At 44.8% G+C, this 14,447-nt stretch overlaps 2 protein-coding genes across 3 annotated transcripts in view; both read right to left on the reverse strand.

Moving 5' to 3' along the window:
• GRIP2 (glutamate receptor interacting protein 2) overlaps window positions 1-14,447 on the reverse strand; it is a 383,817-nt gene that overhangs the window by 277,832 nt on the left and 91,538 nt on the right. The gene's annotated exons all lie outside the window — the stretch shown is intronic.
• Window positions 4,636-11,494, reverse strand: LOC134568604 (uncharacterized). The gene is made up of 5 exons (XM_063427251.1): window positions 11,145-11,494; window positions 6,840-7,024; window positions 5,940-6,038; window positions 5,046-5,266; window positions 4,636-4,647 (listed from the first exon to the last, which is right to left on the reverse strand). Exons 1-5 carry the CDS (start codon window positions 11,492-11,494, stop codon window positions 4,636-4,638), a joined length of 867 nt encoding a protein of 288 aa, XP_063283321.1.

Here is a 14,447-nt window from a genome sequence, read left to right on the forward strand (position 1 = left end):
GTTTTCACCCATCTAGGGAGCAAGATGGGTGTCTTCCTTGAACGCCAAGAGGTTGTTCAAGGTGATCCTTTACATCCTGATGTAGTAACTCTGGTCAGGAGGCTGAAGGATCAGCTTAAAGTTCGCCTACGTGAGCGATTGGATAATTCTCCTGAACTGATGCTAGCTTGCCTGTGTGATCCAAGGATTAAGGGAAAGCTTGCACTCAGATCCAATAACTTAACAAATTGGAGGGAGAAACTGATCCAGAGGGTGTGTGACTGGCAGCAAAAGAGGGGAATGCTGTATGAGGGAGTAGTTCAGCAGGAGGCTGAGATGTCGGCCACTTCTTGCAGAAGCAGTGGCACTACCACCACCACCACACAACTGAGTGGAGCAGCTGCATTTTGGGAAGAGTTGCTTGAGGATATAGTTGGACCCACTGAGAGTGCTAGCAGCAGACAGGAGAGCACTGCCTCAGAAATGGTCAGAGCGTACCTCTCTGAACCTCCTTTGCCCCATAATGTCGACCCTCTTAGCTATTGGGATGAGAAGAAGAGTGTGTGGCCTGCACTCTCATTGGTTGCGCAGGAGCTGCTTTCATGTCCGCCAACCACTGTCCCAAGTGAGCGTGTGTTTTCGGTAACCGGTAATATACTGAATCCACAGCGCTCACAAATGTCACCTCATCTCATGGAGCAGATTGCCTTTCTTAAATTTAATCTGCCTAAATTGGGGTACCCTGCTCTACACTTTGACTGTAATTGAGCTTAGGGTTTCTCAAATTTCTTTCTAGTTATATGGTTGTGTAGTGGATGATGTGTATGGTTGTGTAGTGGATGATGTGTATGGTTGTGTAGTGGATGATGTGTGTGTGGTTGTGTAGTGGATGATGTGTGTGGTTGTGTAGTGGATGATGTGTGTGGTTGTGTAGTGGATGATGTGTATGGTTGTGTAGTGGATGATGTGTGTGGTTGTGTAGTGGATGATGTGTATGGTTGTGTAGTGGATGATGTGTGTGGTTGTGTAGTGGATGATGTGTATGGTTGTGTAGTGGATGATGTGTATGGTTGTTTAGTGGATGATGTGTATGGTTGTGTAGTGGATGATGTGTGTGGTTGTGTAGTGGATGATGTGTGTTGTTGTGTAGTGGATGCTGTTTGTCTGTTTGATGTGTGTGTGTGTGTGTGTGTGTGTGTGTGTGTGTTGGATGTGTGACAAATGCTGCTGGGATTATTTTTTTTAATGTAGAATTTGTATAATTAAAAAAAAAAAAGTATTTCCCCCTCCTTGCCTCTTAACTGTAGCCTGTAGTTGGGGCAGCAAAGAGGAGCCCAGCAGACTCCCTCCACGTTCTCCCTCCTGCCAGCCACTGCTCTATGCGAGCCCAGCATGCTCTGCGTACTCCCTTAGCTACTGAGCTCTTGTTCCTGATCCTGCTTCCCTCTACAGAAGGAAGAGGTTCACCCACTAGAACCTGGTCATAAGTCCAGGGTGGATAGCAGACAGAGTGATTCCAGCCCAGCAGCGGCGGTTCATGAAGTCAGCGGTACTCATGGTGTCTACGGTGTTGATGGTCCTTTGGTGAGCGCTAGGAGCAACGTTTTTGGGGAGGGGGGCAGTAATGTATTGTGGAGGGGACAGTAATGTATTGGGGAGGGGGGCAGTAATGTATTTGGGGAAGGGGGCAGTAATGTATTGGGGAGGGGAGTAATGTATTTGGGGAGGGGGGCAGTAATGTATTGGGGAGGGTGCAGTTATGTATTGGGGAGGGGGGGCAGTAATGTATTTGGGGAAGGGGGCAGTAATGTATTGGGGAGGGGAGTAATGTATTTGGGGAGGGGGGCAGTAATGTATTGGGGAGGGGGCAGTAATGTATTGGGGAGGGGGCAGTAATGTATTGGGGAGGGGGGGCAGTAATGTATTTGGGGAAGGGGGCAGTAATGTATTGGGGAGGGGAGTAATGTATTTGGGGAGGGGGGCAGTAATGTATTGGGGAGGGGAGTAATGTATTTGGGGAGGGGGGCAGTAATGTATTGGGGAGGGTGCAGTTATGTATTGGGGAGGGGGGGCAGTAATGTATTTGGGGAAGGGGGCAGTAATGTATTGGGGAGGGGAGTAATGTATTTGGGGAGGGGGGCAATGTATTGGGGAGGGTGCAGTTATGTATTTGGGGAGGGGCAGTAATGTATTGGGGAGGGTGCAGTAATGTATTGGGGAGGGGAGTAATGTATTTGGGGAGGGGGGCAGTAATGTATTGGGGAGGGTGCAGTTATGTATTTGGGGAGGGGCAGTAATGTATTGGGGAGGGTGCAGTAATGTATTGGGGAGGGGAGTAATGTATTTGGGGAGGGGGGCAGTAATGTATTGGGGAGGTTGCAGTTATGTATTTGGGGAGGGGCAGTAATGTATTGGGGAGGGTGCAGTAATGTATTGGGGAGGGGGGCAGTAATGTATTTGGGGAGGGGGGCAGTAATGTATTGGGGAGGGTGCAGTTATGTATTGGGGAGGGGGGGCAGTAATGTATTTGGGGAAGGGGGCAGTAATGTATTGGGGAGGGGAGTAATGTATTTGGGGAGGGGGGCAGTAATGTATTGGGGAGGGTGCAGTTATGTATTTGGGGAGGGGCAGTAATGTATTGGGGAGGGTGCAGTAATGTATTGGGGAGGGTGCAGTAATGTATTGGGGAGGGGGGGCAGTAATGTATTTGGGGAAGGGGGCAGTAATGTATTGGGGAGGGGAGTAATGTATTTGGGGAGGGGGGCAGTAATGTATTGGGGAGGGGAGTAATGTATTTGGGGAGGGGGGCAGTAATGTATTGGGGAGGGTGCAGTTATGTATTTGGGGAGGGGCAGTAATGTATTGGGGAGGGTGCAGTAATGTATTGGGGAGGGGGGCAGTAATGTATTTGGGGAGGGGGGCAGTAATGTATTGGGGAGGGTGCAGTTATGTATTGGGGAGGGGGGGCAGTAATGTATTTGGGGAAGGGGGCAGTAATGTATTGGGGAGGGGAGTAATGTATTTGGGGAGGGGGGCAGTAATGTATTGGGGAGGGTGCAGTTATGTATTGGGGAGGGGGGGCAGTAATGTATTTGGGGAAGGGGGCAGTAATGTATTGGGGAGGGGAGTAATGTATTTGGGGAGGGGGGCAGTAATGTATTGGGGAGGGGGCAGTAATGTATTGGGGAGGGTGCAGTTATGTATTTGGGGAGGGGCAGTAATGTATTGGGGAGGGTGCAGTAATGTATTGGGGAGGGGGCAGTAATGTATTGGGGAGGGAGGGCAGTAATATATTGGGGGGCAGTAATGTATTGGGGAGGGGAACAAGGGGGTCAGCAATGTATTAGGGGAGGGGGGTCAGCAGTATATTAGAGCAGGGGGGTGACAGCAGTATATTAGGGGGAGGGGGGCCAGCAGTGTATTGGATAGGGGGAGGGGGGATGAGAAAGATCTGACTTGGGAATTTGAGATGAGGCAATGATTACATTTTTTACATTGATATTTGTGGCCCAATTAATATTTTATATCTATGGGTTAATCTCATAAGAGCAGACATTAGACTGTGAGAGTAGGACCTGCCAAAGATTGGGTACATTGACGTTGTGGCAGGCTTATGCAATGTATGATCATATAATGTAACTAAATCCCCATTATTTTTATTTGCCTAGATTAGGTGTTTTTAAAAAAACTTTTAAAAACTAATAAAATCTGTCAACATTGAAGTTGCTGTTTAGTAGATAGGAGAGTGCGCTGGATCTTGTGTATTGTTTATTGTATAATATGGCCCCCAGCAGCACTCCATTTAAGCATGTTCAGGTGAGTGCAACCGTCCCCCATGTTTCATATATATATATATATATTTGGGAGTCTAGCCAACTCCTTGGTTTTGCACCCCTCCCTGTTACAGGTGCCTCATCTCATGTCCCTATTTAGCCTTGTACTGCAGGGAGTCTCAGATGGAATTTTTTCCCAAGTTAGTTTGTTAATCTCATTAGAGCAGACATTAGACTGTTAGAGTAGGACCTGCCAAAGATGGGGTACATTGACGTTGTGGCAGGCTTATGCAATGTATGATCATATAATGTAACTAAACCACCATTATTTTTATTTGCCTAGATTAGGTGTTTTTAAAAAAAACTTTTACAAACTAATAAAATCTGTCAACATTGAAGTTCCTGTTTAGTGGATAGGAGAGTGCGCTGGATCTTGTGTATTGTTTATTGTATGTATTGTAATGTGCACACTTCCTTTAAGTCCCGCCGGAAACTGGAACCTGAAATTGAAGTTCCAGTACCGCGTTGCGCGCTGAACACCGGCCCGCGCTTCAAGACAGGTAAGTAAATATGGTATATCGGCGTATAACACGCACACATCATTTCCCACCTATATTCAGGGAGAAAAAGTGCGTGTTATATGCCGATAAATACGGTATATTTTTCGTTCAAGTTTGTTTGTGTGTGTGTATATGTAATGTATATGTATATGTATATGTATATGTATATGTATATATATATATATATATATATATATATATATATATATACACCCACACACACACACCATTAAAGAAAAGAGGAGTCAGAAGTTGTAATCTAATATTTTTTTTTATTAGAAAAGCAAGTGGGAGAAGCAACGAAGCAGAGAAAGCCCAGGTTGTTAGGAGCAGTCCTGGGAGGATATAGTGCAGAGGAGAATAACCAATGTATATTCAGGGGAAGGATAGGGAAAACCAGGAGAAAATTGAGAATATAACAACCTATAATGAACAGCGTCAGTTGTGTTCACATTGTGGATGATAATGAGAAATAAACATCTGAGTGCATTATTCCCGCAGATATCTATTCATCATCATCATCCCTTCTGGGAAGACCCTGCGCACGTTGTTCACGAACTAGGCTATCTACATCAGCAAGGGTTATGCCCAAATTATGGGCAGCTTGCGCGCGCATTAAAATGCACTCTTCCTCCCTCATTTCCATGAAGCGCTGACCATTTTGCTGCAAGCAAACCATTGCTGATGTAAATTGCCTAACGCCCTCATTCAAAATGCTTGACATGGAGCGTACCTCGGTTACCACATTCTGCAAAAGTTCTCGCAGATATTCCCTATCCTGCTGTATGGACGTGTCCGGTTCAGCTTGACGAGCCGGGCTCGTCGCATACAGCGCAGCCATCGTTGGAGGAAGTTGCGGCAACTGTTCTTCGCCCACTGATGTCTCTGAATCAGGATCCACTGCTGTTAGGGTAATGGTACCCTCCTCTTGCAGGGGGAGAGTACCATCAGAACCTATAAGGGAAAACAGAGAAAGAACATTGTTAGCATGTGTCATATGTTGCAATGCTTACTATTATCTGTACAACAATATTATTTAAACTTGGAAATAAGATATATGCAGTCATGCTATTAATTTAATATTATGTCTATGTATAGTTATGCATCTTTGTCCCCCCTAGCCCTTTTTCAGTCTATTTGTGGCCTCTCAACGCATTTCTTTGTGCCCACCTCCCTTTCCTTCGAATCTCACTACATGTATCGTGTCCGAGCGTCCCCAGGTAGAGAATCTCCTGTTTCTTCTGCATGACAGGAAGTTGAGTGCAACAATCAGCTTCCTGTCATGCAAAAGAAACAGGAGATTCTCTACCTGGGGACACTCGGACACGATACATGTAGTGAGATTAGAAGGAAAGGGAGGTGGGCACAAAGAAATGCGTTGAGAGGCCAAGTAGATGGTACAGAAGATCATCCACGTGGTACACTCAGCCACAGTACATAAAGTTAACAGAAGGAGAGGAGCGATGTGCGCCCCCCCACCCCTGCTGGTCACCCAGACATTGAGCCCCCTGGCCAGTGCGCCCTAGGTAGACGGCTAGTTTGCCTAGCGGTCGACCCGGCCCTGATTGTTACATAAACTAGTATGCATGTAAAGAAAATGTGTACAGTTAAAGCATTTTTTACTTACGCTCAGCAGTGGATCCCTGTTCCTGGACACCAGTGGCCGGCTGTTGGAGGGAAACCACACTCATACGTGGTGAAGGAACATCGACAAGTTGCGGATGGTCTGAAATACATGTATGTGATAAATTAACTTCATATACAGTAAAATCATACGTGTGTGTGTATGTTTAAATGCACGCACACACACACACATATATAACATTCATCTTACAATGCTATGCAAATACTTACCAGAGGAAAGTGAAGCCAGGCGCATTTCCAGGGAGACAGGAGGTGAACCTGCTGCCCTGCTCTCCATGGAGACCACATCTCCTGCAGTTCCTGGTGCCTCTTCAGGGGATTGAGGGGCTTGCACTGATGGCATAGAAAACACAAATTCGAGGGTTAACACAAGAAAACTGATATATGTACATTTTGACTGACAAATATGAATTTAAAGGAGCACTATAGGCACCCAGACCACTTCAGCTCAATGAAGTGGTCTGGATGCCAGGTCCCTCTAGTTTAAAGCCTGCAGCTGAAAACATAGCAGTTCTAGAGAAACTGCTGTTTCACTGAGGGTTAATCCAGCCTCTAGTGCCTGTCTCACTGACAGCCACTAGAGGCGTTTCTGCGATTCTCACTGTGAAAATTACAGTGAGAAGATGCTGGAAGTCCATAGGATAGCATTGAGTAATGCTTTCCTGTGGGCGGTTTGAATGCGTGCACGGCTCTTGCTGCGCATTCGGAGCTGACGTCGGCAGAGAGAGGAGTGTTCCCCAGCGCCGAGGGAGCCCGGTGCTGGAGAAAGGTAAGTGGCTGAAGTGGGAAGGGCACCACGAGAGTGGGGGGGACCTAATTACCCTATAGTGCCAGGAAAACGAGTTTCTTTTATTGGCACTATAGTGGTCCTTTAACAACATACCTTCAGATGTTTCAGTGCCAGTTGTCCCCTCAATCCCAAGGATGTTGTCTCTTCCCAGGAACTGCAGGAGCTCCTCTTCATAGGGCAGCAGGTTCGGTTCTTTGTCTTGTGAACCACCTCCTGTCTTCCTGGAGGCGGCTGCTGCCTTCACCTTCCTCTTCACCATCCGCCTGATGTCGTAGTAACTGCAATGACATGTGTGATTGATTAATTACTTTAATATGTTTCTATATATATGTATACCGACATGTTTAAAGGGATACTATAGGCACCCAGAACAATTCTGCACATTGAAGTGGTCTGGGTTCAGTGTCCCAATTATTGCAACTGCAATAATTATCTTTAGGGGTTAACTCCACCTCTTGTGGATGTCTGATGGATGTGTCGCGCGCATGCACAGTACACCCATCCGATTGCTATATCTGAATGGTAGTACTTTGTGTGCTGTCATTCTCATTATCCCTGCACTGACTGAGTACTACCATTTTCATTATCCATGCACTGACTGTCAGTGCAGGGATAATGAGAATGGTAGTACTTGGTCAGTGCAGGGATAATGATAATGGTAGTACTTAGTCAGTGCAGGGATAATGAGAATGTTAGTACTTTGTGTGCTGCAATTCTCATTATCCCTGCACTGACTAAGTACTACCATTCCCATTATCCCTGCACTGACTAAGTACTACCATTCCCATTATCCCTGCACTGACTAAGTACTACCATTCCCATTATCCCTGCACTGACTGAGTGAGTACTACCATTTTCATTATCCCTGCACTGACTGTCAGTACTACCATCCTCATTATCCCTGCACTGACTAAGTACTACCATCCTCATTATCCCTGCACTGACAGTCAGTGCAGGAATAAATGAGAATGACAGAACGCAGTCAGTGCAGGGATAATGGGAATGGTAGTACTTAGTCAGTGCAGGGATAATGAGAATGGCAGCACACAAAGTACTACCATTCTCATTATCCCTACACTGACTGAGTACTACCATTCTCATTATCCCTACACTGACTGAGTACTACCATTCTCATTATCCCTGCACTGACTGAGTACTACCATCCTCATTATCCCTGCACTGACTGAGTACTACCATCCTCATTATCCCTGCACTGACAGTCAGTGCAGGAATAAATGAGAATGACAGAACGCAGTCAGTGCAGGGATAATGAGAATGGTAGTACTTTGTGTGCTGTAATTCTCATTATCCCTGCACTGACTAAGTACTACCATTCCCATTATCCCTGCACTGACTGAGTGAGTACTACCATTTTCATTATCCCTGCACTGACTGTCAGTGCAGGGATAATGAGAATGTTAGTACTTTGTGTGCTGTCATTCTCATTATCCCTGCACTAAGTCATACTGTTACAAATTGCTATTTGTAACTGGCCCTTTAAATGATAAATTGCCCTGCTTCCCTGGATTGTGTAGAAGCCTATTTGCCAGCCTCCTTCCTCATGACTATGGCCCCTGGAAGATTGTGCCCCTGAAAACTTATGGACTTTTATTGGGTGTGTATGGCCCTTTAAGAACCGTCTGGGGGACATATTGTGACTTTGCTGAACAATGTCCCTTTAAGACTATGTCCCCAGACCTGTAAAATAACTTGCCCCTGGCTTTCCCCCACTTGGTTCAGTAAATATGGCTTACTGAACCAAGTATTACACAGGCAGACCACCCAGAAGCTAAAGTGTGCAGGCAATTTACCTCCCAGGCTGTGAGGTTACTGCAGGTTAATTGCACGTGGCGGCGGCCATCTTGGTTTCCTCGAATGCAGTCAGCGGTGTATGCTAAAGATTCTGTGGAACTGAAATCGGCTACACATTTTGCCGAACACCGCTGACCCTTTCCTTCTCCCATACTGAACTTGCAGCTCCAGAGACTAAGTCCCGTTCGAAATGGGACTTAGTCGTTTTTTCGCATGAAATTGACCGACCGCACAGCCCAAATCTATGGAACTGTTTTGGGCAGGAAATTGTGCTTGCGGTCGGTCATAAAGGACTTCCAGCTAACTTTTGATCCACTGGGGGGATTTGGCTGATTTTTGGAAGTGTTTATGTTTGATGTATGCTGAGTCTGACTGTCAGTGCAGGGATAATGAGAATGGTAGTACTTTGTGTGCTGTCATTCTCATTATCCCTGCACTGACTTAAGTACTACCATTCCCATTATCCCTGCACTGACTAAGTACTACCATTCCCATTATCCCTGCACTGACTGAGTGAGTACTACCATTTTCATTATCCCTGCACTGACTGTCAGTACTACCATTCTCATTATCCCTGCACTGACTAAGTACTACCATCCTCATTATCCCTGCACTGACTAAGTACTACCATCCTCATTATCCCTGCACTGACAGTCAGTGCAGGAATAAATGAGAATGACAGAACGCAGTCAGTGCAGGGATAATGAGAATGGTAGTACTTAAGTCAGTGCAGGGATAATGAGAATGACAGCACACAAAGTACTACCATTCTCATTATCCCTGCACTGACAGTCAGTGCATGGATAATGAGAATGAAGGAACACAAAGTACTATCATTCTCATTATCCCTGCACTGACAGTCAGTGCATGGATAATGAAAATGGTAGTACTCAGTCAGTGCAGGGATAATGGGAATGGTAGTACTTAGTCAGTGCAGGGATAATGAGAATGGCAGCACACAAAGTACTACCATTCTCATTATCCCTACACTGACTGAGTACTACCATTCTCATTATCCCTACACTGACTGAGTACTACCATTCTCATTATCCCTGCACTGACTGAGTACTACCATCCTCATTATCCCTGCACTGACTGAGTACTACCATCCTCATTATCCCTGCACTGACAGTCAGTGCAGGAATAAATGAGAATGACAGAACGCAGTCAGTGCAGGGATAATGAGAATGGTAGTACTTTGTGTGCTGTAATTCTCATTATCCCTGCACTGACTAAGTACTACCATTCCCATTATCCCTGCACTGACTGAGTGAGTACTACCATTTTCATTATCCCTGCACTGACAGTCAGATAATGAGAATGGTAGTACTTTGTGTGCTGTCATTCTCATTATCCCTGCACTGACTGCGTTCTGTCATTCTCATTTATTCCTGCACTGACTGTCAGTGCAGGGATAATGAGGATGGTAGTACTCAGTCAGTGCAGGGATATTGACGATGGTAGTACTCAGTCAGTGCAGGGATAATGAGAATGTTAGTACTTTGTGTGCTGTCATTCTCATTATCCCTGCACTAAGTCATACTGTTACAAATTGCTATTTGTAACTGGCCCTTTAAATGATAAATTGCCCTGCTTCCCTGGATTGTGTAGAAGCCTATTTGCCAGCCTCCTTCCTCATGACTATGGCCCCTGGAAGATTGTGCCCCTGAAAACTTATGGACTTTTATTGGGTGTGTATGGCCCTTTAAGAACCGTCTGGGGGACATATTGTGACTTTGCTGAACAATGTCCCTTTAAGACTATGTCCCCAGACCTGTAAAATAACTTGCCCCTGGCTTTCCCCCACTTGGTTCAGTAAATAGGGCTTACTGAACCAAGTACCACACAGGCAGACCACCCAGAAGTTAAAGTGTGCAGGCAATTTACCTCCCAGGCTGTGAGGTTACTGCAGGTTAATTGCACGTGGCGGCGGCCATCTTGGTTTCCTCAAATGCGGTCAGCGGTGTATGCTAAAGATTCTGTGGAACTAAAATCGGCTACACATTCTGCCGAACACCGCTGACCCTTACCTTCTCCCATACGGAACTTGCAGCTCCAGAGACTAAGTCCCGTTCGAAATGGGACTTAGTCGTTTTTTCGCATGAAATTGACCGACCGCACAGCCCAAATCTATGGAACTGTTTTGGGCAGGAAATTGTGCTTGCGGTCGGTCATAAAGGACTTCCAGCTAACTTTTGATCCACTGGGGGGATTTGGCTGATTTTTGGAAGTGTTTATGTTTGATGTATGCTGAGTCTGACTGTCAGTGCAGGGATAATGAGAATGGTAGTACTTTGTGTGCTGTCATTCTCATTATCCCTGCACTGACTTAAGTACTACCATTCCCATTATCCCTGCACTGACTAAGTACTACCATTCCCATTATCCCTGCACTGACTGAGTACTAACATTTTCATGTTTTTTTCCCTCTATGTGCTTAAGTTACCCAACCCTCACTTTTAAAAGACTTAAAAGCATAGCTGCCACTGGTGGGGGTGGGGGTGTAGCAAAAGCACATGGAGGAAAAAAAAGTTTTAAAAAACATGGCATAAAGAAAATTATTTTTAGGAATATAAGTGCACTTACCGTTTCTTCACCACCTCCTGGGTGCGGTTGTTCCCTCCAACAGTGTTCACCGATGCCGCAATCTTCCTCCACATTTTGTTTTTTCTTGCTCTAGAAGTATTTTTGGCTGCTCCCCCAAACATACATTGGTAGTACTGGCAAAGCTTGTTTACCAGTACTTTATTCTCCTCTGCACCAAAGCTGTCAGAATATTTACTCTTCCTCCCAGGACATGCTACTTTTAAAATCCTTGGCTCTCTCTGCTTCTTCTTGCTTCTCCCACTTGCTTCTCCTTGATCTTGGCCAGAAGGGCCAATGCCCCCCTCCACTATATCCATAGCTGAATCACTAGAGGAGCTGGAGGAGGACATGACCACTTCTGGCAAGGTCCCAATAAAAATGACTAAAATGGCTGACACAGGGTAGTGGGCTGGCTGAGCTCCAAAATGGCTGAATGGCTGGCCTATAGAAAATCTGGATAGATTTTGCATTGAAGTTGATACTTTTATTTTTTACAGTTTTGTCTGGCAGTATGTAAAAGCCCATTTAATTGGCTCCTACTTTCCCACTCTCTGCTAAAATGATACTGTGTTGCCAGTACCACCTGTCAGGGAAGCATGACTCATGTCTGAAGCCAAAAAAAACCTAGACACTAGACAGTACACCCCTATAGTTGAACTAGATGACCTATTGACACAGTAAGATGTAGGTATCCCTATGCTAAGCAATGAAGCATTACTGATGCAGGTTATTAACAATCATTAACAATCAATATTGAAAGAATATAATATAACCAACGACACAGAGTTAGTAGAGCTTAATTCAGTAACTTAACTCAGTATATGCCGTAGTGTTGATGACGGCAAACACCAGAATATCATCCCCGGCCGTTACCGGTCTCTATTTCCTGAACGCATAACGCTTCCAAAAATTTTACTAATCTTCGTCCACCCATCTCACCACCTAACCACATAATCCTCTGATCATCTAAATGTCTATGGTGTCCTCCATGGTATATATATGTAGTCAGTCACTCATGTTGTGTAACTAATCTATAATCTGTAACCATTACAAAGTTGACAGGGTAGGATCTTGTGAACCTAAAGCCGTAAACTTATGTTTTTGTGAATATGTTTCCTTGCGCAATCACACTGGATGTATATGCTGTACTGGATTATATATTTGATGTATGTTCCCCTTTTTTCCTCCTTCTTCCCTTCTGTACCCCCCTACTGAAAATCTAGATAAAATACAAGTTGAAAAAAAAAACTAAGCAAAAGCAAAGCAATGCATTGCATTTGCAATGTCATTCGCCATGCGAATGACTATAGTAAGTGGTGTTCGGTAGTTTACTAATAGAGCCAATTCATTTTCATGCGAATGGCAGCGTTCGTACATTTGAACATTCGGGAGTTTTAGGCGTAAATTAAACGAAATTACGAAATACACTACAGCATTCAATGCCATGTTGTTAGAGAAATGTATGTTCCCCTTTTTTCCTCCTTCTTCCCTTCTGTACCCCCCTACTGAAAATCTCAATAAAATACACGTTGAAAAGAAAAACTAAGCAAAAGCAAAGCAATGCATTGCATTTGCAATGTCATTCGCCATGCGAATGACTATAGTAAGTGGTGTTCGGTAGTTTACTAATAGAGCCAATTCATTTTCATGCGAATGGCAGCGTTCGTACATTTGAACATTCGGGAGTTTTAGGCGTAAATTAAACGAAATTACGAAATACACTACAGCATTCAATGCCATGTTGTTAGAGAAATGTATGTTCCCCTTTTTTCCTCCTTCTTCCCTTCTGTACCCCCCTACTGAAAATCTCAATAAAATACACGTTGAAAAGAAAAACTAAGCAAAAGCAAAGCAATGCATTGCATTTGCAATGTCATTCGCCATGCGAATGACTATAGTAAGTGGTGTTCGGTAGTTTACTAATAGAGCCAATTCATTTTCATGCGAATGGCAGCGTTCGTACATTTGAACATTCGGGAGTTTTAGGCGTAAATTAAACGAAATTACGAAATACAGCATTCAATGCCATGTTGTTAGAGAAATGTTCAACATTTGAAACGAATGGTTTTACTGAGTTCGGTTGAAGCTATTCGGTATTTAGGGATTAGGGAACATAGTGTTATGAATATGAATGAATTCATTTGGTTCAATTAAATGAACAAGCCGAATGAACGAACGAGTTTATCCGAAACGAAAATACTAACGAATATCGTACGAAAACGAATGAAAGAATTGACGAATTTCGGTTCTGACTAAACTACTTTATTTTTCGTACGAATACATTCGTACGAAACGAAAAGTTCTGAAATGCCCAAGTCTACTGGTCACTGGAAGTTCAACATGGCACATGGCAAAAAATTCTCTGAGAATCTGAAAAAAGGAATTGTTGCTCTACATAAAGATGGCCTAGGCTATAAGAAGATTACCAAGACCCTGAAACTGAGCTGCAGAACGGTTGGCAAGACCATACAGCGGTTTCACTGGACAGGTTCCACTCAGAACAGGCCTCGCCATGGTCAACCAAAGAAGTTGAGTGCACATGCTCATTGTCATATCCAGTGGTTGTCTTTGGGAAATAGACATATGAGTGCTGCCAGCATTGCTGCAGAGGTTGAAGGGGTGGGGGGGTCAGCCTGTCAGAGCTCAGACCATACGCCACACATCGCATCAAATTGGTCTGAATGGCTGTCTTCCCAGAAGGAAATCTCTTCTAAAGATGATGCCCAAGAAAGCCCACAAACAGTTTGCTGAAGACAAGCAGACTAAGGACATGGATTACTGGACCATGTCCTGTGTTCCGATGAGACCAATATAAACTTATTTAGTTTCGATGGTGTTAAGCGTGTGTGGCAGCAGCCAGGTGAGGAGTACAAAGACAAGTGTGTCTCTCCTACAGTCAAGCATGGTGGATTGGAGTGTCATGGTCTGGCCCTGCATGAGTGCTGCCGGCACTGGGAAGCTACAGTTCATTGAGGGAACCATGAATGCCAACATGTACTGTGACATACTGAATCAGAGCAGGATCCCCTCTCTTCGGAGACTTGGCTGCCGGGGAGTATTCCAACATGATAACGACCCCAAACACACCTCCAAGACGACCACTGCCTTGCTAAACAAGCTAAAGGTGAAGGTAATTAACTGACCAAGCACATCTCTAGACCTAAACCCTATTGAGCAACTGTGGAGCATCCTCAAACGGAAGTTGGGGGAGAACAAGGTCTCTAATATCCACCAGGTCCGTGATGTCGTGGAAGAGGACTCAAGTAGCAACCTGTGAAGCTCTAGTGAACTCCATGCCCATGA

The sequence above is a fragment of the Pelobates fuscus genome, chromosome 7 (assembly GCF_036172605.1).
Source record: "Pelobates fuscus isolate aPelFus1 chromosome 7, aPelFus1.pri, whole genome shotgun sequence".
Lineage (NCBI taxonomy): Eukaryota > Metazoa > Chordata > Amphibia > Anura > Pelobatidae > Pelobates > Pelobates fuscus.